The sequence below is a fragment of the Gordionus sp. m RMFG-2023 genome, chromosome 2 (assembly GCF_954871325.1).
Source record: "Gordionus sp. m RMFG-2023 chromosome 2, tfGorSpeb1-WG-v2, whole genome shotgun sequence".
Lineage (NCBI taxonomy): Eukaryota > Metazoa > Nematomorpha > Gordioida > Chordodea > Parachordodidae > Gordionus > Gordionus sp. m RMFG-2023.
Window position 1 is genome coordinate 52,772,854 of NC_088776.1, and position 24,805 is coordinate 52,797,658.

Sequence of the window (24,805 nt, forward strand, 5' to 3'; positions counted from 1 at the left end):
GCCAGAGCAGGCCTATTAAAAATTTACAGAAAATCAGGGGTTTGTGCCTTGCCTTCTCTAATCTTTTATGTTTAAATTGTTTAGTCCAGCCCAAAAAATTTTATGTACAAATTGCCTAGCCCTTTAAATTTTTGCTTGGACTACGGACTAGGCTTTGCAGATCTCTGATACCTACTAAAGATCAGCATCAAGCCAATCTCTTAAATTTTTAAAGGTTCTCACCCAGGATCCTTAAAAAAATAATTAATTTGTATCTATGCAAAATTTTTAATATAAATACTCGCTATAATGTGTTTAATATCATTATTGTTATTTTCTTGTATATATATTCCCACGAAAATTTATTTTTCCTTTATATATCACATATCCAAAAATTTGATTTAGTTAAATAAAGCCTTAGGGATACCAAAGCCATAAAGGCCAAGGTATCCAACTATATCCACATTTTCCTGAAAGGGGAAAATGTTAGAGGATATAGTTGCGTTCTGCTCCTTCAACACAACATAAATCTGTGCAGTGGCATAAATTTTGTAAAATATAAATAGAATAACTACTGAAATATTGCTATTTAGATCTTCATTGAAAACACGAATTATAAATTCAAATTATCTTGTATAAAAAATATTTGATTTAAATTATCTCCTTAAATTCAATGTTCCACTAGTAGAGAAAACTTTTTCAAATGTGCAAGTTGTTGGATTAGTGATTTTCTTATAAAGCAAAGTTTTCCCCATGATCAAAATATCAGCAGCCAACCAGCACACAGGTCTACCTGGTTGAGAGTAGAGATCTGTAAATCCTATGCTACCCCTATTTAAGTTTATTCGAGCTGGGTCGGGACTAATATTTTTTTAAAAACTCAACCAGACCAGTTTGAGTTTAAATTTCACTCATTTTTAGAATAAATTGATACATTTTAAAATTCTAGAAACAAGGCACCAATATTTTTTTCACAATTAAATTTTTATTATAATAATGGGCCAGATGGACAAATAATTTTATTTTAGGTAGCGTTTTTCGGGTCAGACAAATATTTTAAATAAATTTTTGGGCCAGGCTTGAAAAATTAGGCCAGTTGCAGATTACGAGTTGCAAGTTTCAGAATAATTTGATGATGAACGAGGAGGTTGAATTTTGAATGAATAATTATGTTTTTAAAGTTTTATCATTGTGAAAAAATGCAGATAAGAAATATGAATTTCTGGGAGAATATTTACTTCAACTTTAGGTTATTACACAATTCTATTCCTAGTTTAAGCACCCCTAGGTGGAGAGTTGAAATTGACAGCAAACAAACTATAAGACTACAATGCAAAAAACGAGTAAAATTAATATTTGTCAAAACCAAGCCATTAAAAATAATTATTTACAATTATATAAAATTGAATCAAAGTACCTTTTTAAAAAAAGGAATTTGAATCTTATCTTATTGTTTTTTATAATAAAAAATATCACTATATATACAAAAAATATAATTGGAAACGGTTTTAAACCAAATTTATTTCATATTTAAAAAGAATGAAAAAAAGGTCCCACCGAGATTCGAACTCGGATTGTAGGATTCAAAGTCCTAAGTGCTAGCCGTTACACCATGGGACCTATGTTTAAATTTAACATATTTTGGAGTTATTATCTTGTGACTTTTTTTTCTGATAATTTTTCAATTGGAAATAAATAATACCCCTGCAGCATTTATTACAAATAGAATGATTAAAACAGATTCATTAGGTCAATTATATAAATTTTTTGTTTTAAATATATTAATAAGTAAACAATTTTTTTTATATATAAAAATGATTTTTTTAATTAATTTAGTAAATTATTATTTAAGTTATTTTGTTTAAAATTCAAAAAAATAAATGGTTGTTTTATATAATTATAAAATGCTATTTATTTTAATTTTATCTTAATTATTTATAAAAAAATAATTTTGAATTTTGTTTTGGGAGATAAAAATTGTTTTTAAATTATCAAAAAAATACTTAATACTTAACATATGAAAACTATAAAAATGCTGACCAAGAATTCATGTTTATTATGGTTGAAATTATCAATAAAATGTCAGATCATTAAATTTTTATTATAAATATATTAGCACATAAATGTTTTAAGTGAAAACAATTGCTCCCATATTTTTTTTATATTAAGGTTTATCTACATTTTTTCATCTTTCTGCTAAAATCATTACCTTTACAGCTGATTCTATTTAAGTGAAATTTTATTTTGGAAATTCAAAACAAAAAAATTGGTTTGTATGTTTTTATATTAGTTTTTAAAATTCGAAACTATTTATTTTTGTACAAAATTTCCGTCAAAAATATCATAATTTTTATAAATTTTTAATATGCTTAGGATACTATAATTAGTGGCACAACAATTTGTCTCAATATATTTTCAAATCAAATTTTCTTCTAAATAATTATTCAATTTCAATATATTGAAATCTTTAATAATTCTACAAATAATTATGAATGTAATTAAAATCTAATAAATCAAATCTTAAAACTCACATATTTTATATTTTGATTTAGCTGACTAGAAAATTTATAGGACACGAATCGTACAACATTTTTTAGAACATCGTATATCATGATAAAAAGTCAAGGGCCTAAAGGCCTAATAGTTGGGTTTGTATATATAAAATAGCTAGAGTTAAATTATATTTACAGTTTATAGCAAGTTTTATTAAATATCTTATAGCAATTTAGTTAGAAACACTAAATGCCAAGTAACAGTAAGATAAAAACTATTTTATTAAATTAAAATGAAGAATTACATTGTGATTATATGTATAATTTTGACTTTTTATGATCTTATTTTAGAATATAAATTTTAATTTTATTATATAAAATAAAATGAAATAAGATAAGAAAAAGCGATATATTTCACAAAAGGTAATTTGAATATTATAATTAATATTTTAATGTATTATAATTTATATTAAAATATTTCTTTCTAACATCTATAACCAATGATATTATATATATCATTGATAGTAATAATATAAAATTAATATTATCTTTAATATTCTTTTAATAAATAGCAATCCAGTTTGAAGTATTTAAAAAAATATCTGATGCGTTGGAAAATCTTATTTGGAAAAATTATTTTGTATTGTTTTGTATTATTTTTTATTATATACTTTTCTTGTGTCTGTATCTAGGATTTACTTTTTTTGTAAAAGATTTAAACTGTATTAATTCCCTTAAATATATATCAGTTTTTATTATGATTTACAAAAGGAGACCGTCTTTCATAAAAAATTTCGTAATTTGTATAAAAATACTTTTTTATATACATTCAACATAGTCTAATTTTTTAGGAGACCTGCAGTTTTTTACAGATTAGGATTCCTTTAGTTGGTGTAATGATTTATTAGATTTTTTAAACTTACTTTAATACATTTCACTGAACTTTTCCATAGATTGCACCTGTTTTTTTTACTAATTTTATTTTTATTGGCCTTTTAATACCAAAGGTTGGAGAAAGCGAGTGGCAAAAGAGAGAACATGGTTATATTTTATATATAGTTAAAACTCCGGGGGTAATGAAAATACATTACGTTGTTCATAAATTATAAATTATCAAACAGTTATATTAAAAAATATAACAATAAATATGTTTTTATATATGTAATTTCTTATTACTACATTATTTATAAAAAACGTAACATTCTAAAAATAGATTATTAATTATGATAATATTGACTTTTAACTAAACTTAGAATAAATATAATATGATAAAGTTTATGTGGATTATTACGTTAGTCTATCATTTTTTTCTATAGTTTTAAAATAAACATTTTAAATTGATGTCGTTTTTAAATAAAACATATATATAAAGATAAAATATTTTTCTAGTGGAACGATAGATTTCGTATAATTCTAAGTATTTTGGATCTAATCTGCAAGATTCCTATGGCTGATGTAATATCTAATCAAACTTCTCGTTACTTCTGTCACCAATGTGTAAGAGAAGTTATTCCAACTCTACCGGTATAATAAATTTAATAACCTGGCTTAATTTAAAAAATAAAATACTATATACATAATTAAGTTTAATAATATTACAATTACCATATGTTTTATTTGCCTAGAATTTTATATGTCCGCATTGTCATTCTGGATTTATTGAAGAGCTATTTAATTTTTCAAGGTGCATATTTCAAATTATTTATTTATATTATATTTTATTTAGTGATGATAGTTTTTCGGTTCCAAATATTAATCAACTTGTTCAAGTTAGTGATGATATACAATTTAAAAATATATTGTTTTCATATATTACTTAAAATATAACAATAACATATTGATAAATAAATAAGAAGTATAATTTATCAAATATTATAATTTTTAATATTGCATATATATTGTAGCAACTTCAACCTCCTGTTCAAGTTACAACTCCTAATGTTCAACATACAAATGTTCCCCCCGTTTCTAATACTGGTAATGGGTTGTTTCACTTCTTTCAAGGACTTTTATCTCGAACAAACCCTGCACAGTCATCTCCTGGACATGCAAATATAAATACTCCCAATGTAGCAGCATCACTCAGCAATAATAGACCACATATTAGACCTTTACAACCTAACAATCCTCCTTATTATTACAATTATGGTAGATATACAGCCTACCCTCCAACTAGGTTTAGTGATATTTTAATATATGATTTATGATTAGTATTTTGTTGAAAGTTTAAAAAAAAATTATTGACATTTGTAATTTAAAAAATATGCTAATTTACTTTTAGAATAACAAAATAGATATAAAATTAAACATTGAATATTTCAATGATTCAGTGGTGTGACTAGTCCCAAATCAATAGAGAGGAGGGGAAGGATTTTTTTGATTTTAAAAATTGACAATTCTTCCTACCCAAATTGAAATATAATATTTTCAAGGCTCCAACTAATATTTTTCACTTAGAGGAAGTGGCAGTGGATGGATTTAATTTTTTAAAATTATTTGTATATTAAACAGAAAACTGCAAAGGTCAAAATTATATGCTCATCCTAGATTTGTGAAAAAGAATATTTTCAAACCTGATTCAGGAATAAAAAGAATATTTACTTTTGAACTGGGCCATTCATTAATTGTTTTAGTAAATTATTTGGTCTGCTTCAAATTTTTTATTTTTGATAATTTTTCAGCCAGGTCTAGAATTTTGAATTTTTTTTTATTTTGAATAATTCTGCAAATTCTTTCCTTAAAAAAATGGAAATTATGAGCAGCAAATGTAAAGTGGAACATTCCATAGTATTATTTTTCAACCTATCAATTTATACATTTTAGGTATGTTTTTTAAAATCATACCATTTTTAACCCATTACAGGCTGGGTTTACATGGACTAGGCCTGCAGGCCTCTGATATTAAGTCTATATTTGGCAAACCCTGCAAATTCAATTTTTATGCCCAGTTTGGACTAAATATTTATTATATACCCAAACCTAACTCAATGATTTTATTGGTAAATATTTATATTAAACATATTTTTTCTAAAGTTAAATAAAATCCTTTCTTTTATATTTTTATTTTAAGCTTGGCCCAATTTATTTTTCAGGTCTGACCTGCTTTATGTTGATACAGGGTTTAAGAGGGTCTAAAATCACATATATACAAACTTAAGACTAATAATTTACTAGTTTAATATCATGTCTATTCTATTATAGAATATATATTTTAAGGAATATTCATTATGTAGCAAATTTAGATAAATAAATTATTTATAAATCTTATATAATACATTTGGGAAGCACTGGCCCCCAATTGTTTTATTGTTGGAGCCTTTAAGTATGTATATACAATGACTTAATAATACATTGATTAACAATTCATTTATTTAAACCTATATCTATACAAATAAGCTAGGGACCATTTCTCATATATTAAAGAAAAATATTTGTACAGAAAAGCACAATGGGATGTCACCAGCTGATTTAGTTAAATAAACCAATCCATATGTAAATTAAAAATATAAAAAGTTTCAATATAAAAAATGGTATATATTTTTATTAAATACTATCTAGATATATTTTGCTGGAATTGAGAAGTGACATAATATATACCTCAAACTACAATAAAAGTAAAAGCAATGGCGTTCTAGCTACTTTATACACTAGTATTAGGGTATATCTCCCACCCTTTAGGATTAGGGGTAAATAAAATATACAAGGAGCATTTTTAGGGCAAACTCCTCCTTTGCTCTTTGGCAATTACGCCACTTATTCAATTTGTAATTATAAATATATATTCTTTTTTTTTCCACACAATATTTGAAAAAAAAATAGGACAGCTAGAAATCCTAACCCAACCCTAGGATCTACAACACCTGCAGCTGCTTTCGATTTGCAAACGTATAAATCAATATTAATTATAATTATAAATAGCGCTATAAAATCATTCGGACCTTTTTTTTTTGAATATATATATATCCTTAATGACCTCAAAACAAAATGAATATTAATATTTGTTTTGTTTCTTTGAATCAGAGACATTCATGAAGCCGACTATCCCGTTCCCAGCCCTTAGGTCTGGTATGGGCCTGATATATTTCCTAAGAGGCTGAGCTGGGCCTGAATTTTTAATTTTTATAATCAGCTAAAATATATTGATAAATTTTAGTATTGCAAACAAAATAAGTGTCTAAACACACTGAAATATTGTTTATTTTCATTGAACACAATGTAAATTTTTGGATGCAGGCTTGAGATACATTTTTGAAATTATTATGGGCTTGAACTGCGCTAGAGATTTTTTTAAGTATTAAATATGGGTCGGGTCTTGATCTACGAATTTTTTTACGGCGAGTCTGGGCCAGGCCCGATCAAAAAATTCAGACTCATGAAGGTCTGAATTGAGTACGAATAAATAGCTTCGATTTTTGAATTAATCAAATTATTTTAAATATTATATTTTTTTTTATCATGGTGGTTTTGATTTAAAAATCTATTGAAGATAAACGATTAGTTTAGTTTTTGCTATCCTTGCAGTAAATAATTGTAGTTTATATTGTTAAATTGCTTGTTTTTTTTTTCAAAAACTAGCAAATTAAGTATTACGTAAGCCGGGAGATTTTAATAAATAATGAATTATAATACATTTACAATTTATACACCGTTATTTTTTTTTAACTCCCGATAAATTATTTCGTTTCGGCTAAAATTTTTTTTTTAATATGAAGGCCATTGCTATTATTCTCTACTATACATTCAATTTTGTCTGATAAATTTTGCAAATTATCTATTTTTTTTTACAATATTTAAAATTTTAATTTGATACCAGGTAGTGTTGTTAAATGGCTTGTAAAAATGGCCAGCTCATTATTTTATCTAGTAACTGAGTCTCGAAATTTCGCTAATTTGTCCAAACCTTTGTGCCATCTATGAGCATGATCTCCAGGCTTGCGCAATATTTTTCTTAATAAAATATTGAGTTAACCGTTTTTTAAATTGGTCTCAAATCGAGCCGTTTAACAATACTAGTTACAGACATTCGCGTAATCGTGCAATATGTGTAATATCTTGTAGAATTATATGAAATTTATAAGATAGGTATTTCAAGATCATATTTTTTTTTCAAAATTATAATAAACGCGCGTAAGAGGAAAGAATGCTGCATTTATAGCAAACACTATTCGTTCAAGCTACGCGAAATTGATCACTAGCGAAATCACAGCTGATTTATCACGGCGATTTTACTTTTTGAAAAACATGTAAACAGCTGTCGCAATTTCATCATTTCGCTCGATAATAAATTATACCTATTTTTGATTTAATTATATAAATTAAATTACGTACCGATAAATTCCGCATCGCTTAAGCGATTCGCGCTTACTATAAATGCGGCCTAAGATAATTTGCTGAGCACGTTTTTTAAAATATCAGATCTGATTTTGCTGAAATTATATTACTAAGCAGCTATCCTATAGAGATTTCGATGAATTTGTTCGTGAACTTGCATAATAATAATAATACGTAGATTGGTGATTCATTCGTTTAAATTTCTATCAATAAAATTAGCTGGGGACATACGGTTTTATGTTTCCCATTATAAACAATCCTTAATATTTTATAGAAACTTTAAAGCTGTGTCCATTTTAAAATTTCGCAAATTTTTATGAAATCATAGGTTAAAATATTTGATATTTATAAAATTTTCTAGAAATTATGTTTTGGGCACGTTCTTATTTTTATATTTTATAAAAGCTGATTTATTTATTTTCATTAAAATTTTCCAATTTAAATGTTTTGGAGATAGGTAAAAAAAAGAAGTAAAAAAATTATTATATGGGAAACCGACATTGTCACCAGCTGATTTTTATTCAACCGACGCTTCAAAATGCATTTTTATTAAGGAAATCATCTGTTTAGGTTATTGGCGATAATAAGGATTAATAATTTTTTTTTGCTTTTTTACACCTATTGCATTAACATTCCACTTATATTAAACCCGTTTTTTTCAAGCTATGCTGTATTTAACGCTGCTTTATTTACAAAATCAAGCCAATAAATAAGTATAATTTATAAATATGGAGCGAAACGATGAAACGTTATGATAAAATTTGAAAAATATATGTTGCTAGCGTTAAATACCGCACTGCTTCAACAAATCGCCCTTACTATAAATGAGGCATCAGATACAACTTTCCTAACCTAATTCATATAAATATAATAGAGCTATGCCGATTCACAAATTTTTAACTGATCCGATATTTTTTAATGCTAGCTAGCAGCCCGGGTATTAAAAATATTTGTTATGCCCGACCCGGGAACGATTTGATTTTTTTTAGTTTACCATCTTAAAAACCAATTAACTATTACGAATGATTACGTTTATTTTTTTTATTCTCAAAATTTTAATTATCTCATTGAAAAATATGAGCAATAGTTGAATGTAATATTTGTTTAAACGGCTCAATTTTGATATTTTTTAAAACGACTGAATCAAGATTTTGGCCAAAATATTATTATCTAGGCCTCGAAATTTCGCCAATAGAAATCCAAACCTTTTTGCCATATGTGGAGTAGGAGTAGGATCTCCCTTCGACTAAAATCTTGTGTTAGTCTTTTTTGAATGTGACTCTTGGATATTTTTTTAAATTCATTTTCTTGTTGCAGATAAATAATAACAAAATATGATATCAAATTTTTTGCTACCTCTAACCTTTTAAAATAATTGAAATTAAAAAAAATGATTACTAATAAAGTGAATTTTATGGTGCTTTTTTAAAAATTAATTAATTATTATAATTATGGTATAAAATCAAAAAAAAATTAATTATATGTTATTTAAAATCATAAAATAACCAAAAAAAACAATGGAAATATTGGATTGGGTTTTTTTTAAATATCAACCCTATCCTATACCTTTTTTAAATACGCTAATCGACCCCGATCTGATCTGATACTTAATATCGCCGAAGCTCTAATTTTAACATTCCTATAAACGAATTTGCCATGCAACAATTATAACACTATGACAATCAATCCAGTAAAAAAACGGGCTAATTGAAGTCAGCTGTTCGCAATTTTGATTGCGCTTTATAATATAAAATATGTATTGGATTTAAAAATTGAGCCTTTTTTTATGGTTTTGTTTAAAAATCTATTGTTTATAAAACGTAAGAAAAAGGAAGGAAGGAAGGAATGAAAGTTTTATAGGGAATGTATTTTAAACAAATGTAGTCAAAATGACGAAAGCTGACTTCAATTAGTCCCGTATTAAATTTCATATGCTATCATCAAATCAGTCAGACCTATAATATCTTATAATAATATTTCTCTTCGACTGAAACAATTTTCTCAAAATTTTTTATAAGAATATTATATTCATCTTTGGGAAAGATTACTTATAAATTTGATAATGGTCTATCTAAAGAAATTGCCATTGCAACAGCTAATTTATTAAATTCCATTCATTTATTTATAATTAGATGACCTGTCAGGTTTGACAGGTTATTAATAAAAATGATTAAATTTTCTTAAAAACCAATCGAAACCCTAACCTATTATATCTCTCAAAGCCTTAAATAACCTTAAATCCCAACTTCATACTTCAATTACTTGTGTTATTTAATATATATTTTGTCCAATTAACAAATTTCCTTCATTTGAACATTCCTTTGATTATCACAAATTCATGCGTTATATTTTTTTTTTAAATAAAAGCGATTAATCTTAAGTTTTTATAACCGGCCGGACACGGGGATATAAATGGTTGTATAATAAACGCCCGCTTACCATACCTGGCAGCCCTTTTATTGATCATCTCTTTTTTATTATTCATATTTATCCGCAGATTGCTAGAACAAATACTAGATTGGGTCGGAACTGACAATGCCGTTTTTCGATTGGATCCCGGTGGCTTATTGTAATTTATATGATATAAAATATACACATATTTGAAAAAAAAATAAAAATCGAAGATCATAAGACCGCTGAACACCTGTCCCATTCCCCACTGCTGGACTTAAAAACGAGGCTTCATTTTTATATAGTTAAGTTCATAATCGAACCGGCCCATGACCAGATCGAGGTTTATATCATAGATTTATTAATTAGCATAGACTGCTACTGTTTAAGTATTCACCATATCTGTTTGATTAAAATACTGAATAAAACGCCATCTATTGTTTTTTTATAAATTTTTATAGGTATTTGTTTAATAAAAGCAAAAAAGGCATATTTATACAGGCCATTCTTAAATTGAAGATTATATGTTATAAAACCTATTACAATTAATTTTTATTATCTTTAAAATTTATTAATCAACTGCTGAAATAAAATATGTTACATAAATAAAGTTATGAAATTTGAGAGTTTAAATGAAAAGAATTTTCGAAAAAGTTACATTTTTTAGTAATTTGAGCTAAGATCCGATTAATTTTTTAAAAAAATGTTTTATTTAGATAATTTCCTAATAAAAAAATTGCTATGAAAATAATTATCGGTAAAAATATTTTTCGGTAAAATAAATCCAGGTAAAAATTCCAATTTTTTGACCCGACAAATGATATGTAATGTAAAAATAAATGTTAAGGAAAATTATAGGAGACAGATTTGAGCATATTGAGAATTTTTTTAGAAGCCTCTCCTTCAAATGGAGGAGTTCCAGAGGATTTCCTGTAGGACTGCTTACTTTCTTCCTCATGATATAAAACAGAGCTATACCTTTAGGAGCCATATTATGCTAGCTATGGCTGGGGTGAAAAGATAGCTCCTTATTATGACCACCTTCTACCATGAAACTAGGTCTGAGTTAAAGTTGGAAGGGAATAATATTCTTTACAGGAGACATAAAATATAAATTTTGGGAAAAGTAGCAATTAATTTTCCAAATAAAAATTGTGTCGAAGAATCAGCCATCCTTGATTTAAATTTAATTGATAAACCCCTGGATCATCCATTCTTTACGGAGATATCCTTTTATTATTGATCGATCCTTCGATTTTTTTAAAAAATAAAGGGATTCAAATTTTTTTAAAAATACTTCACAGTTCACATCGGAATTTTCAAAATTTTAATTTTCCTGCATTTTTATTATTATTAACTTTTTTGCAATCTAAATCCACCAGACAAAACATTCTCACATTTAGAGCGATTCAAAGAAAAGGGAAATGCTTTATTAAAACTAGAATATAAAAGAATTGGGATCGAGATCATATTTTATTTTGGAAGATTGGAATCTGGGTTCGATATTCGATAATATGAACTTCCCCTAGACCACATCCATGCAACACTAACCACTAAGTCACCTTACAGCCATATCCCATATCTAGTTTCGATGAAATTTCGAAAAACTATTATGATAAACAAACTCCTACGGTAACATATTAGGAGGACACGGAGTGGTTCATCCCCAAACCTTCGAGAGCCCCCAAATTTAAATTTCGAAGTTTTTGGTAATGAAAATTAAATTTTATGATAAAAATTAATCACAAATGTATCGACTTTTCAATGCCGATAACAAAAAAAAAGGTGAAGCGACTAGACTGTTACACAAATGTTAGAAATATCGCGTACTTTAAAATATCAGAAAAACGTGACACTTCATCGCGATTTTTTGAAAATTTTTAGATTTAGCCTGTACATACTTTATCTTCATTACTTTTGAATCATGATGAGAGTTAAGGCTCAAACCTCAGCATACATTCCAGACTGTTGTATAATCAATTCCATCGTGTTATGCACAACTATTAATTGCTTGCCAATCACATTCTTTTTCCATCATAGGTCATCCCAGATGCATTGCGCAGATGTTAATCCATTCTTACTTGATAGTAAATAACACATGAAATTTATCATTTAATATAGATTGCAAACAGACGTTCCTTCATTGGAATATAAAATAGATAAATATTATTTATGTGATATATTAAACATTATCGGATAGTTTAACTAACATCACAAATTTTATAAACTCAAATTTAAAAGGTATTTGTTGAAATTATAACCCATATATATTTTTTATTTTTAAGCATTTTAAATGCTGTACACGAAGGTAGGTACTAGGTGCTATCCTAAAATCTCGCTTAAACATAATATATTTAAAAATATCTGAATATATGATGATAAACGTGTATCTTAATCGGTCAAATGCGACGGACATCATCCTCTACGTTGTAAATTTTAACCTGCCAACGCCAGGGTTATAAAATCGATCAATTTACCCTACTCAAACTCATCGTGTGGAGTATCATCGGCGCAAAGGTCTCGAGATGGCTTGTCACTTGATTTCGCCCGTATAGATATATTCACGAAAGCTCATTTTCAATACTTTGAAAATAAAAAAAATAAAACATACAATTTTAAATAAAAAAAATCATGTAAAAATTGGATCAATATTAGGTACCCTATTTTGGGTAGGTTTTTTTTGAGTGCTAAGCTGTCTATGTTAACAAATAAGTCTACCATCTGTCCGATCTGGACAGAACCTATAAACATTTCGCCAGGGACCAAAAATCAAGTTGTTAAAAGCGGGAAATAATTGGATAATTTAAATTATGAATTGATAGGTGTGCTTAGTATATATTTTTTTTCTTAAAATAAGTATTGTTTTAAATAGAGAAGGAATGTAGAAAATCTCATAATTAGTCCTGATTACAAAACTTTTCCTTCCTCTCTCTTCTCTTCTCTTCTTTCTCTCCTCTTCTCTTCTCTTCTTTCTCTTCTCTTCTCTTCTCTTCTCTTCTCTTCTCTTCTCTTCTCTTCTCTTCTCTTCTCTTCTCTTCTCTTCTCTTCTTCTTCCTCTTCTCTTCTTCTTCTCTTCTCTTCTCTTCTCTTCTTCTTCTCTTCTCTTCTCTTCTCTTCTCTTCTCTTCTCTTCTCTTCTCTTCTCTTCTCTTCTCTTCTCTTCTCTTCTCTTCTCTTCTCTTCTCTTCTCTTCTCTTCTTCTTCTTCTTCTTCTTCTCTTCTCTTCTCTTCTCTTCTCTTCTCTTCTCTTCTCTTCTCTTCTCTTCTCTTCTCCTTCCTTCCTTCCCTTCCCTTCCTTCCTTCCTTCCTTCCCTTCCTTCCTTCCTTCCCTTCCTTCCTTCCTTCCTTCCTTCCCTTCCTTCCTTCCCTTCCTTCCCTTCCCTTCCTTCCTTCCTTCCCTTCCTTCCTTCCTTCCTTCCCTTCCTTCCTTCCCTTCCTTCCCTTCCTTCCCTTCCCTTCCTTCCCTTCCCTTCCTTCCCTTCCTTCCCTTCCTTCCTTCCTTCCTTCCTTCCTTCCTTCCCTTCCCTTCCTTCCCTTCCTTCCCTTCCTTCCTTCCTTCCTTCCTTCCCTTCCCTTCCTTCCCTTCCCTTCCTTCCTTCCTTCCCTTCCTTCCCTTCCCTTCCTTCCCTTCCCTTCCCTTCCCTTCCTTCCTTCCCTTCCCTTCCCTTCCTTCCTTCCCTTCCCTTCCCTTCCCTTCCTTCCTTCCCTTCCTTCCCTTCCCTTCCCTTCCCTTCCCTTCCCTTCCCTTCTCTTCTCTTCTCTTCTCTTCCCTTCCCTTCCCTTCCCTTCCCTTCCTTCCCTTCCCTTCCCTTCCCTTCCTTCCTTCCTTCCTTCCTTCCTTCCTTCCTTCCTTCCTTCCTTCCTTCCTTCCTTCCTTCCTTCTTTCCTTACCTTTTTTTTATGAAGCAACTTTTATTTTCGATATAAAACCATACAATAAAATACGACAAAGACGTTTATTTTCAGGAATTATTTTCCCCATATAAACTACTGTTCATATTAATACTCCAACCTTCGATTTGTAATACTTCATGGTTTTATTTCCCGTTACAGAACCTACATAGAATACGACTCCAACGACCCTAATAGACAAACTAGAGGAGGGACAAACTCTATATTCGGCAATGTTAGGGACTACGCCTGGGGCCCCGGCGCTTTAGAGAATATAATGGAGCAGCTGTTCAATCAGATAGAGGGACAGGGTATTCCCCCGGCCAGCAAGGATATAATAACTAACCTGCCCAATGTTGTCATAGACGAAAATGATTTAAGTTAGTAAAATGTTTTGTTTTCAGTCTCCTTTCGTTTTCTTCAAATATTTTGATAAAATTTAAGCGTTTAGGAAAATAAAAATAGGATGTTTTTTTGAAAAAAATATATTAAGATGAAAACCTAATCCGAGATATATCTGTTTGACTCTGGCTAATTTTGGTCAGATTGAGTTTAGGTCATTTGAGATTGTCATGATATGAATATTTCCACAAAACAACGCTTATATATATGTAAAATATGAGGTTATATAACGTTAAATGAAATGCTATTTCCTAACTCTTCATATCATGACAAGTCCCCCCTCACTAAAACTAGGAACCATCCTCCAGGTTCCCGAACGTAACAAACTCCGCCCTTCAATTTCAACCCATTTTATGTCGCCAACATCGACTAGGGTCTCCGACCCTAAATCGTTTGTTGGTGTAGAAACTATTAGCGTTGACAACTCTTATTTGGTCAAGGTCATTCACTGGTATTTTCTCCAAATTCGCGATATTTCTCCTGTCTACACGCTTCCCATTATTTACCAGTGGTTCTTTTAAAGTTGGCTCACGTATTCCTACTCTTGCAGTCAGTCTCTCATTTAGCCACCAACTGGACTGGATATGACGGCCAACAATCGCTGATTTCCTTCCAAATACATGGACGTTCTAAAGTTCATCACAGATACTCCTAGTTCCGATACAAAGGGGATGTAGGGTAAGGTATTGTTTTATATCAGAGTAGATTTCCTCAATATTTCTAGGGAAATAAGCGATCGTTGGCCGTCAGATTCAGTCCAGCTGGTGGAATCTTCAAGTAGGAGTCCGACTACGATAGGGAATATGGGAGTCAATTTAAAAGAAGGCAAGCCATCGGTGAATAATGGGACGCATGTAGAGACAGGAGAAATGAACGAACCAAATAAGAGAGATGGAGACAGAGCGATAGTTTCTGCACCAGCAAACGGTTTAGTATCATAGGTCCCCGAAGAGGAGATAGATGTTGGCGACGGTTGTGGATTGGAACTGACGGAGGCGGAGTTTTATGAGTTACTCGGATCTTGGAGGATGGTTCCTGTTTTATTAGGGGGGAGGACTTGCCATGAAAGAGTTAGGAAGTAGCATTTTATTAATGTTATACAACATCGTGTTTTTTTGAATGCTCTAGTATGATAGTGTTAATTGAATAGTGGCAAGGATTGGCGTCCGCGAGAATATTCGCAATTATATAAGCGTCTTTTTGTGGCAATATTATTAATAAACACATTCTATTTAAATTAATTAATGATTTTAAGTATTGTTTATTATTTTTAGTATTTACCAATATTATTAATTAATTAATATTTATTTGCCAAAAAATATAATATATAAACCGCGTTAAAAAATGTAATTTTTAGAATAGTCCCAAATCAACAAACTCTTTAAGCATCCCACTAATCCTTTTTATATTTTTATTTATAAATCTTTTTAAAGTTTTTTTTTAAATATCATCTTTGTCTTCATCTTATAATTTATTATGTGTTGTTAATCAAATTAAATAAAAGGTAAAAAAAGGGATCTTATAATGAATATATATACAACAAAAGAGATAGTAGTAAAATTGTTATAGGGCTAAATCAAGTTTCTAACATACTACTGTATTTATTTTTTTCAGTTTATCCCGATCTTTAAGGTGCCGCTGAAATCACAATTGTTTTACTATTTAATAAATTATATTTCTTATTTAAAAATCTAATCATAATTATATTAAATTGGTTATAACTTTTTTTTATTCTAGATATGTTGTTACTTATTTTTGTTTATTTTTTTTAATAATTAATTTATTTTATAAATTCTTTTTCGCTAGATGACCTATTAGACGAAATAGATCATTTGATAATAAAATAAATTTATTTTATTATTTAAAAAAAAATATATAATAAATAATTGTCTGGCAATCAGTGATATGAATAAAGAGCTAAGTTTTATTTACCTAGTATCGGCGCATGCTTGGTTAATCATGCGTTACTAATTTCTATACAGCTAAAATAGAATATTAGGTTAACTCGCTGAAGGAAATTATAGTGAGACTTATTAAATGTAACTAGGAATGCTTACTTATCCATTTAGAATGTATTATGTATAAAGTGCTAGTGTTATTATTATTTTACTATATATAACTTTATTTTAAAAAAAATTCAGAACAAGAATTGCAATGTTCTATATGCATGGAATATTTTAAGATCAAGGAGAAGGTGAAAGCTCTTCCCTGCGAACATTATTTCCATAACGACTGCATTGTACCCTGGCTATCTCTAGTAATTTTAATAAATTTTTAAAAAAATATTTTTTAATTTTGTGTGACATTGCCTGATTCTTTAATAAGGTTCGAATTCTAAATACACATCTGGTCGATATTGAGTTATGGTCAAACGCATATTCCTAACACCCTCCCCCTCAAAGAGATGTTTCTAATCTCATGTCAGATGACACAGTGTTTCTTAGAATCTTTATCCATTTAAAAATATAATATTTAAATATACCAATTATAATACACAACTGAATTACTCCCCTCTATTTTCCGCGTAGCATGGTACCTGCCCCATATGCCGAAAGCCGGTAGAACCTACTACTCAACCTGTTTCAAATAATCTGAACCACCAACACCCGCACGAAGTACCCACGGCATATCCCACAGTACCCATAACGAATCCACCTACTCCTCACACAGTCAATCCTAATTATGGCATAATCAGAAATGTGATCCAAAAGTATCCTTCTAGTTTATTAATGTGCCGTGAAACTAGGAATATTCTATAATATTTATTGTATTGTATATATTGCCAATTGAATCTTAATATAATATTACATCTACGTTAAATTTTGTCCAAAATTATATATTTTTTGTTCCAACGTTTTAAAAACTTTTGCAAATCTTTAAATTTAAACGAAATCGTATGTTTTTAGAAATTTGTGCTGTACATGTTTTTATTTTTTGATTTTAAAAAATATAATTTTTTGAATATTAGTTCTTCAAGCTTTGGGCATATCCCAAGGGCATTCTATAAAATTTAGTATATGAATTAAGCTCTAACTCAAATAAATCAGGAGTTATGAGCTTTCAAAATTCAATTCATAAGCCATCTCGGTTCTAATAATTTAAAATTAATTTTTTAATATTGGTCAAAATCTATTAATTATATCATCATGTTCTAGCCCTGTTTTAATAAAATATCAAAATATTTGTAGATGTAATTCCGTAAAACCAAAAATGATTAATTTTGAGCTACCCCAAATTTGGGAGAAAAACTTACCTGATTATTTTATTTATCAATATATTAAAATTTTAAAATAAGAACTAGAACGGATAAAATAAAATAAAATTTAGATACTACTTCCATTTTTCATAATTTTGGGAATAAAAAAACTAAATATAGAGGGCGCTAGTTATTAAATGTAAATGAAAATTTTTATATAAAAATAAGCACTTTTGTTCAAATATATTATAATAATTATTAGAGATTTACTCATACTAGATTTTGAAGGCCAAAATCAGATATTAATATCGGCGGATTATCGATCCTCAATCACTAATTTAATTTTGTTCGTTATACATATTTAATATATTCTAATTTTTCAACCATAAGGTCTGAAATCGATCTGGATTCGTGGACTTCTTCGAATGAAAATTTGCATGATGATTATATATTATTGTGAGGACCTATGCAATAATTCCTCAAGTTCTAACTTAATTAGTTTCCACCAAATTTTTTTTTAATATAAATTTATATTGATATTTAATAAACTCATATACAAATTTTTTAAAATAAATTTAACCTTTACTTTTTCCGGAAATGTAAAAACACCTAAGATAAGAAAAGGATTCCCAAATATAAGGCCTCTATCATTTATATTTTTTGAGTAATCTTTATTTTTTTATCGATTTTTTCCAAATTAGGAAGGGCCCTATTTATTAAACTCCCGCCATATCTCCAGAACTAATTAAGAAATTAAATTGCATGTCCTCACAACATATAATATCGTCATGAAAAGTTTCATTCGATTTGAGAGAGGTCTACAAAGACGCTTTTTGGATTGAGTTTTTATGGAGACGCATAACCATAGCATAAGTCATTTAAAATTTACTATTATCAAATTAATTAACCTACTATATTATGCTTATTCAGCTATATATTCATACATAAATAAAAAATTGATAAATCATTTATTTATATAGTAAAATCGTTTGTAATATATTTTTTATTCTAAAAGTTTTTCTCCTGTAGAAATTAGTATCCCATCTCTATTCATAGTCAATGTAAAGTAAATTGTTACAATTTTTTTTTAAAATTATTTATTTAGTTTTAAAATCATAAACATTATTATAAATAATATAAATTATGTATTTTATTTATTTCTAATTAGCATATTTTTAATTATTTAAAGTTCTTTTTTAAAAAAAATTTATCACCTGAATTTTATAAATAGGCTCTTAAGCTTAATTGTATTTTTTTGAATATTACAATATTAAATACCAATGCTAATAAAAAGATTTAAATTAAGACATTTTATCAAATGGGAAAATATAATAATAACGGCCGATAACCGATATTGTATCGATAAAAATATCTGTACATCCAAAATTATTATGTAATCTTTTATATCAGAGCCTGTCGAATTATAACGAACATTAATAGTAAATTATTCCTTTTGTTCGATGGCGAATAAAGTATTATTCGAATAATTATTAGCATGTTTTTTGATGGAATTTAATCTGTCTTTTCTATTGATAACCTATAAATCTAATAATGTAATTAGGAGGGATAGGTTCTAAATCTCTAAAAATGGGGAATCTCGCTTATATCACCTAGAAAATGTTGTAAGTAAATTTGAAATTTATATTAATAGATGCTAGGAAAGTAAACACTTGTATTTAAATTGAGTTTTTAAAAAAATTACTAAAAATAGAGGAAATATTATTGCGTTTTAAAATTTTCTAGGAGATATAGGCGATTCCCAAGTTTTAGCGATATAGAACAGGGACCAATTAAAATGGGTATACATTAACTGTCTATGAAAGACTGTCAAAATAAATCTCATTTCGTAAAAGAAGACACAATAAGAAAACCTATTTGCCCTTTTGGTTTGGCATAAAAATCAAATTGATAAGCATGCAAATTTATGGCGATTAACCTGATCACGTGGTCTTTAGATTGTTATAGAAAATTATTAGATGTACAATTTTAAGGAATCTCTCAATATATTTTCCTATAAATTGTTTTATATAATATATATAAAAAACGAATTATTAGAATACAAATAGTAAATTTTATTATTCGTTTTTTTGAACAGTACAAGTGTACACCCTATATATTTGTTACAGCTACGTTTGGACTTTATTATTGTTAAAAATATTTAACATTAATGACGTTTATAATTTATCTTTTAAAAATCTTATATTTCGAGCTCCTTTCATTTTTTTACATCCAATATATAAAATTTATATTTTAAAAATCTGAGCCTAAAACAGTCTTAAAAATGTTATTTAAGATTCATAAAGCAAATTATGTTTGTTTTATCAATTCAATCTCTCCTGATGATTGAGGGGAGGAGGACCTTAAACCTGGATCGGGCTTAAAATGCTTATCTCTGTATGTCTTTTCTATATTTAACCATATTTAAAATTGTATATTAAAATTATACGTACACTAAAAAATAATATTTAACAAGATAACTTCCTCTGTATTAAGTATTTTTATTCTCATAATAAAACTAAATATTTTTTTTTCATTTTAATTATTACTTAAACATTTTAATATATTGATATTAAAATAAACATATCTGGTAAGTTTTATTGATATACCGGAAATACATCGACAGTGAAAAAAATTTTTAAAATATTTCTCTATTTTCATAAAGATAATTTTATGGACATAAAATGATATAAATTTTATAGATTTAGGCGAAATATTTATCTAATAATATGAGATTATATTGCATCCTTATTGGACTTTGAATGCCTATAACTCCGGATACATATGTATGCTAGAACTTTTAAATAAGCTGTCGTCTATATATGACCATCATAAGAAGCTTCACACGTTTTTAAGTAATTTTTCGTTTTTAGTCGATTTATCATAAAATGACCGCAAGAACATAATAAAATCGTTTTTTTAAAAATAATTCCTCTCCACTTTGCTTTCCCGTCATATTTAAGTATTCCACCACTGCCCGCCGGATCGACGACGTATTCCGCAGTACCGCTATCTGATCCATCCACGCAATTACCTACTATCCCATTTAGCGGTACCCGCAATAACCTGGTTTTAGATGTGGCTAATGCCCCTTTTCAAAGGTAACCTTATTATTTATTAATGCCACCATATTTTATGTAATAGTGTCGCTTGAGGATTAGTGTGTCTTATCTGACATTTTCTAAAATTTAGAGCTCACTGTTATAATTTAAAAAAAAATTGATTGCTATTTACTTTTACTCTTAACAATGTAAATAGATAGCCCTCAGAGCTCAAACATTAACCCATTAATGGTCAAGATTTTTCTAGTGGATAAAAAGGCTCAATTTTTTCAAATTATATTTGATTAATGCTCAAATATGATATTCTAAAAAAAATCAGCCGAAAAAAATAATCCTAAATAGAAAATCTAGCCTGGTGCATATCTGCACCGATAACCATTAAGAGGTTAACCGTGAATACCTATTTAAAAATTAATTGTTAGAAAGAGCACTCCAAAACTCAACCCATGATGTGTTTAAAAATAATACTAAAACTATTTCATAATATTTTTTATTTATTTACATTTTTTTAGCCATTAATTAATCTCATAAATCTTCAGATACAGGTACTACATCTATCCCTCACAAACTTCCCAGACCATCCAAACCCGCCCAAATTCTAATTACCCCTATATCGTCAGTGGGAGGCCTCCACCGCTACCAATGCCACACACTCCAATTCCGCCATTGCCCAACCGCTTGAACTCTGATAACCCTTATATCGTCAGTCAGAGGCCTCTAGGGCCATTACCGCCTGCAAGACCACCACCGCCTCCATTGCAAATCCCTTCTCCAAGAGCCCAGCAATACAGCATAAACGGTCACGATCCTGTTACAATTAATAATACTCAAGCGAATTTAGATAAGGATAGTGCCGAAAATGTTTTGAAGGGCAAATTGGTCACCGGGCCACTCGAAGATGGCGCTGGTTTAAGTTCCGCTTCTGCTAATAATGCAACAACTAACCCTCCAAATATTCAGTCACCTGGGTCTAGTTATTCTATGCGCGATATCAACCACACGATATCGCCCGGGATTTCTCGCCCCTCGGTGTCCTCTAGAACTGGTTCTAATCATCATCGAAATCATCCAAGTAATTCTGATAGAGATACAAATAAGGTTAATGTAGTCGGTGTCATTGGCGAAAAACCAGACAACGATGCCCAAAATAGGGAAAAGCGATCCAAATTAATGGACATTGATTATGATTGATTTTCGTTTTTTGATATAAAAGAGAAAAATTTTGAATTTTTTTAAATCCCGATTTTATTATTATTTTTTAAAATTATTCTTATTTAACCGTTCTAGACAACTCAATATATTTTGAAAAATATTGGAAAGAAGAATTTTTTTTATATTTATCTTTAAAATATTTGTGAGAATTGATTCAAAGAAGTCTGAAAAGCTTTGAATTAATTTACTTTATACGCAGTTTTTCTTCCTCAAATACAATATCTTAATTCTTTCTCCTCATTTATTTTATAAGTTATTTTTAATTTTTATATAGTGATATGTATCATTTGCTAATTTTAAACAATTTTTTTTTATTCTATAAAATTGCCCTTTTAAAATTTATTTTTTATTTAAAAAAATTTTTAAATATAATTTATTATTTTTTTTTAAAAAAAAAACATAAATTATTATAGACTGGTTTTCGTCGCATTGGCCATTTGGTTAAAATATCTTAAATATATCAAAACACGAAAAAAAACGCGAAATTAAATCTCTTATAATAACCTGAATCGCTTCCTTTACTTGATTATTACATATTTTTCTCTAATTTGAAATTTTTACTTTTGCCTTATTACAGATTTTGTACCTAAATCACATTGCACACTGTTCAGTGATTCCTTGCAATATAACATAATATGTAAATTATATATATTTCATGTATGAAAATGCAATTATGGTAACTTATTTTACTCCAAACCTTTAAAAAAAAGATACTAATACTAATAACTAGTGTTGTTAAAAAGTCGAGTTCACCAGACTCCGACTCAGAGTCTCGAGTCGTTAGTCGAATATGTCGACTAACTCAAACTCAAGTCGTGAACTCGAGTCGTGAACTCAAGTCGACTCGAGTCGTGAACTCAAGTTCTGACCCAGTCGACTAGTCGAATAATGAACTTGAATGTCTGTGAACTCAAGTCGACTCAAGTTGTGAACTCAAGTCGACTCAAGTTGTGAACTCAAGTCGACTCAAGTCGTAAACTTAAGTTCTTAAAATATTCATCCTCTAGTCGACTAGAGTCGACTAGAGGACGAATATTTTATGAACTTGAGTTGACTAGAGGACGAATATTTCAGATATATTATTATTGATATTTGTTGTTATTTACTTTTTACTTTAGATCCAACTTGAGTTGTGAATACAAAATATATAGTTATCGACTAGAGGACGAATAGTTCTCTGAACTTGAGTCGTCAATTTAAGTCGATTAGAGGACGAATATTTCAAATTAATAATATTTATTAAATATTTTTTCTGCTTTTTACATTTTTTACATGACACTTCTAATTTGAATTGTGAAAACTGAAAAGAATTATATAAATGAGTCGACTATATGATGAATATTCCAAATTAGTTATTATGAAAATATTTTTTGTTTTTTATATTTTTTTACTTTAGACTTCCAACTTGAGTCTTGACGTGAATAAGAAGTATATATTTGAAGTTGAGTCGACTAGAGGAAGAAAAGTTCTATGAACATGAGTCGACTAGAGGACGAATATTTTTAATATTATTAATTAAGATATTTTTTGTTTTTACATTTTTTACTTTAGACTTCCAGTTGAGTCGTGAATACATATATAGTTGAGTAGATTAGAGGACGAATAGTTCAAATTAATTGTTATTATTTAAGATTCTATTATTTACATTTTTGTACTTAAAAATTTCAACTTGAGTCGTCAATTTGTGTCGACTAGAGGACGAATATTTTAAATTAATTATTAAGATATTTGATCTGTTATTTACATTTTATTACTTAAGACTTCCAACTTGAATTATGAATACCAATTATTTACTTCATTAACTTATTCCTCATTTTACTTGATCAAATAAATTCATTAACATTTTTTGATTGAATACTCAAAAAAATTCTTATTTACATTTATTTGATTGAATAATATTCTCAAATAATAAAATATTTTGCAGGTATCTGAATATTTTGAAATTATATCTCAACCATATTTTGAATTTTATATAAGACAGACATGTGATAATAATCAAAACTATGAGATGACGGGTGAATCTTCTTTAGCATTCCTCCTCATCTGTATTTACTATATATTAAGTATATTTATAGTCCCTCTTTTAGGTAATTATTTTATTTAGTCATTAATGGTTAATAACTATTAAAATATTTTAATAATATCAAATGTACTTGTCCAAGATACATATATAAAATTAGAAGAAAAAAATAAATATACGTGTTTAAAAAATAGCGATAAAATTAAACAAATCTGGCCAGAAAGTTCGTACTTAATTCTGAACTATGATAGGACATAGCGATACTATGAAATCTAGACATACTGACACATTTAATGAAGGTGTCATGACCGGTCTGTTGTTTTGAATCCTCTTTTTCTAATACCGGAAATTATTTTAAAACTCAAAAAATAGAAGATTTATTATATTTAAATTTATAAATATAAAAAATAAGAAAAAAAATTCTATTATGATTATTTACTAGATTAGATTGAAAATATATTTTATTTTTAAACAAAATATTTTTATCTGGGATGGCATTGTGTGTTTTTATTGATTCAATCGATCCTCATGTGTTGAAGTTGAGTCAATTTTATGACATTTTTTTAAAAAAATTTTAAATATAAAAAAAACAAAAAATGCATGTGTTGTATATATTTTATACAATACCATACATGGTATTGAATCTTTTTAATTAAATATATTTAATCTAATAATTAATTTAATAAAATTCTAAGATATAAAATAAAATTAAAAGTATTTTAAAATACCATATTTTGTATTAATATTTTGTTTTAGATTTATTATTTATATGACTGCAGCATATATTAATTTTAATCTTATTCGAATAAATACTGATATAAAAAAAATAAACA

General features: G+C 28.2%; 1 protein-coding gene and 1 non-coding gene across 3 annotated transcripts; one reads left to right on the forward strand and one right to left on the reverse strand.

The window, feature by feature from the left end:
* Positions 1 to 1,527: 1,527 nt before the first annotated feature.
* Trnaq-uug (transfer RNA glutamine (anticodon UUG)) lies at positions 1,528 to 1,599 on the reverse strand. Its single transcript has one exon. It is a non-coding gene; the product is annotated as a tRNA-Gln (tRNA).
* Positions 1,600 to 3,872: 2,273 nt separating this feature from the next.
* Positions 3,873 to 22,654, forward strand: LOC135925585 (E3 ubiquitin-protein ligase synoviolin B-like). 2 transcript variants are annotated; one of them, XM_065460991.1, is made up of 12 exons: positions 3,873 to 3,995; positions 4,097 to 4,155; positions 4,198 to 4,240; positions 4,376 to 4,647; positions 6,291 to 6,356; positions 10,300 to 10,371; positions 14,246 to 14,463; positions 16,627 to 16,742; positions 17,014 to 17,195; positions 20,642 to 20,779; positions 21,280 to 21,812; positions 22,366 to 22,654. In XM_065460991.1, the coding sequence occupies exons 1-12, from the start codon at positions 3,918 to 3,920 to the stop codon at positions 22,395 to 22,397; spliced, it is 1,809 nt and encodes a 602-aa protein (XP_065317063.1). In that variant the 5' UTR covers positions 3,873 to 3,917; the 3' UTR covers positions 22,398 to 22,654. The 2 variants fall into 2 exon arrangements, with proteins under 2 accessions (XP_065317063.1, XP_065317062.1); XM_065460990.1 differs by lacking the exon at positions 22,366 to 22,654 and having other exon boundaries at positions 21,280 to 22,214.
* The last annotated feature ends 2,151 nt before the right edge of the window (positions 22,655 to 24,805 follow it).

Coding starts and splice junctions, on each gene's coding strand:
- LOC135925585 (XM_065460990.1), top strand. CDS start 3,918: ATGGCTGATGTAATATCTAATCAAACTTCTCGTTACTTCTGTCACCAA. Junction 16,743..17,013: donor TTGTACCCTGGCTATCTCTA/GTAATTTTAATA, acceptor TTTTCCGCGTAG/CATGGTACCTGCCCCATATG. Junction 20,780..21,279: donor GCTAATGCCCCTTTTCAAAG/GTAACCTTATTA, acceptor ATAAATCTTCAG/ATACAGGTACTACATCTATC.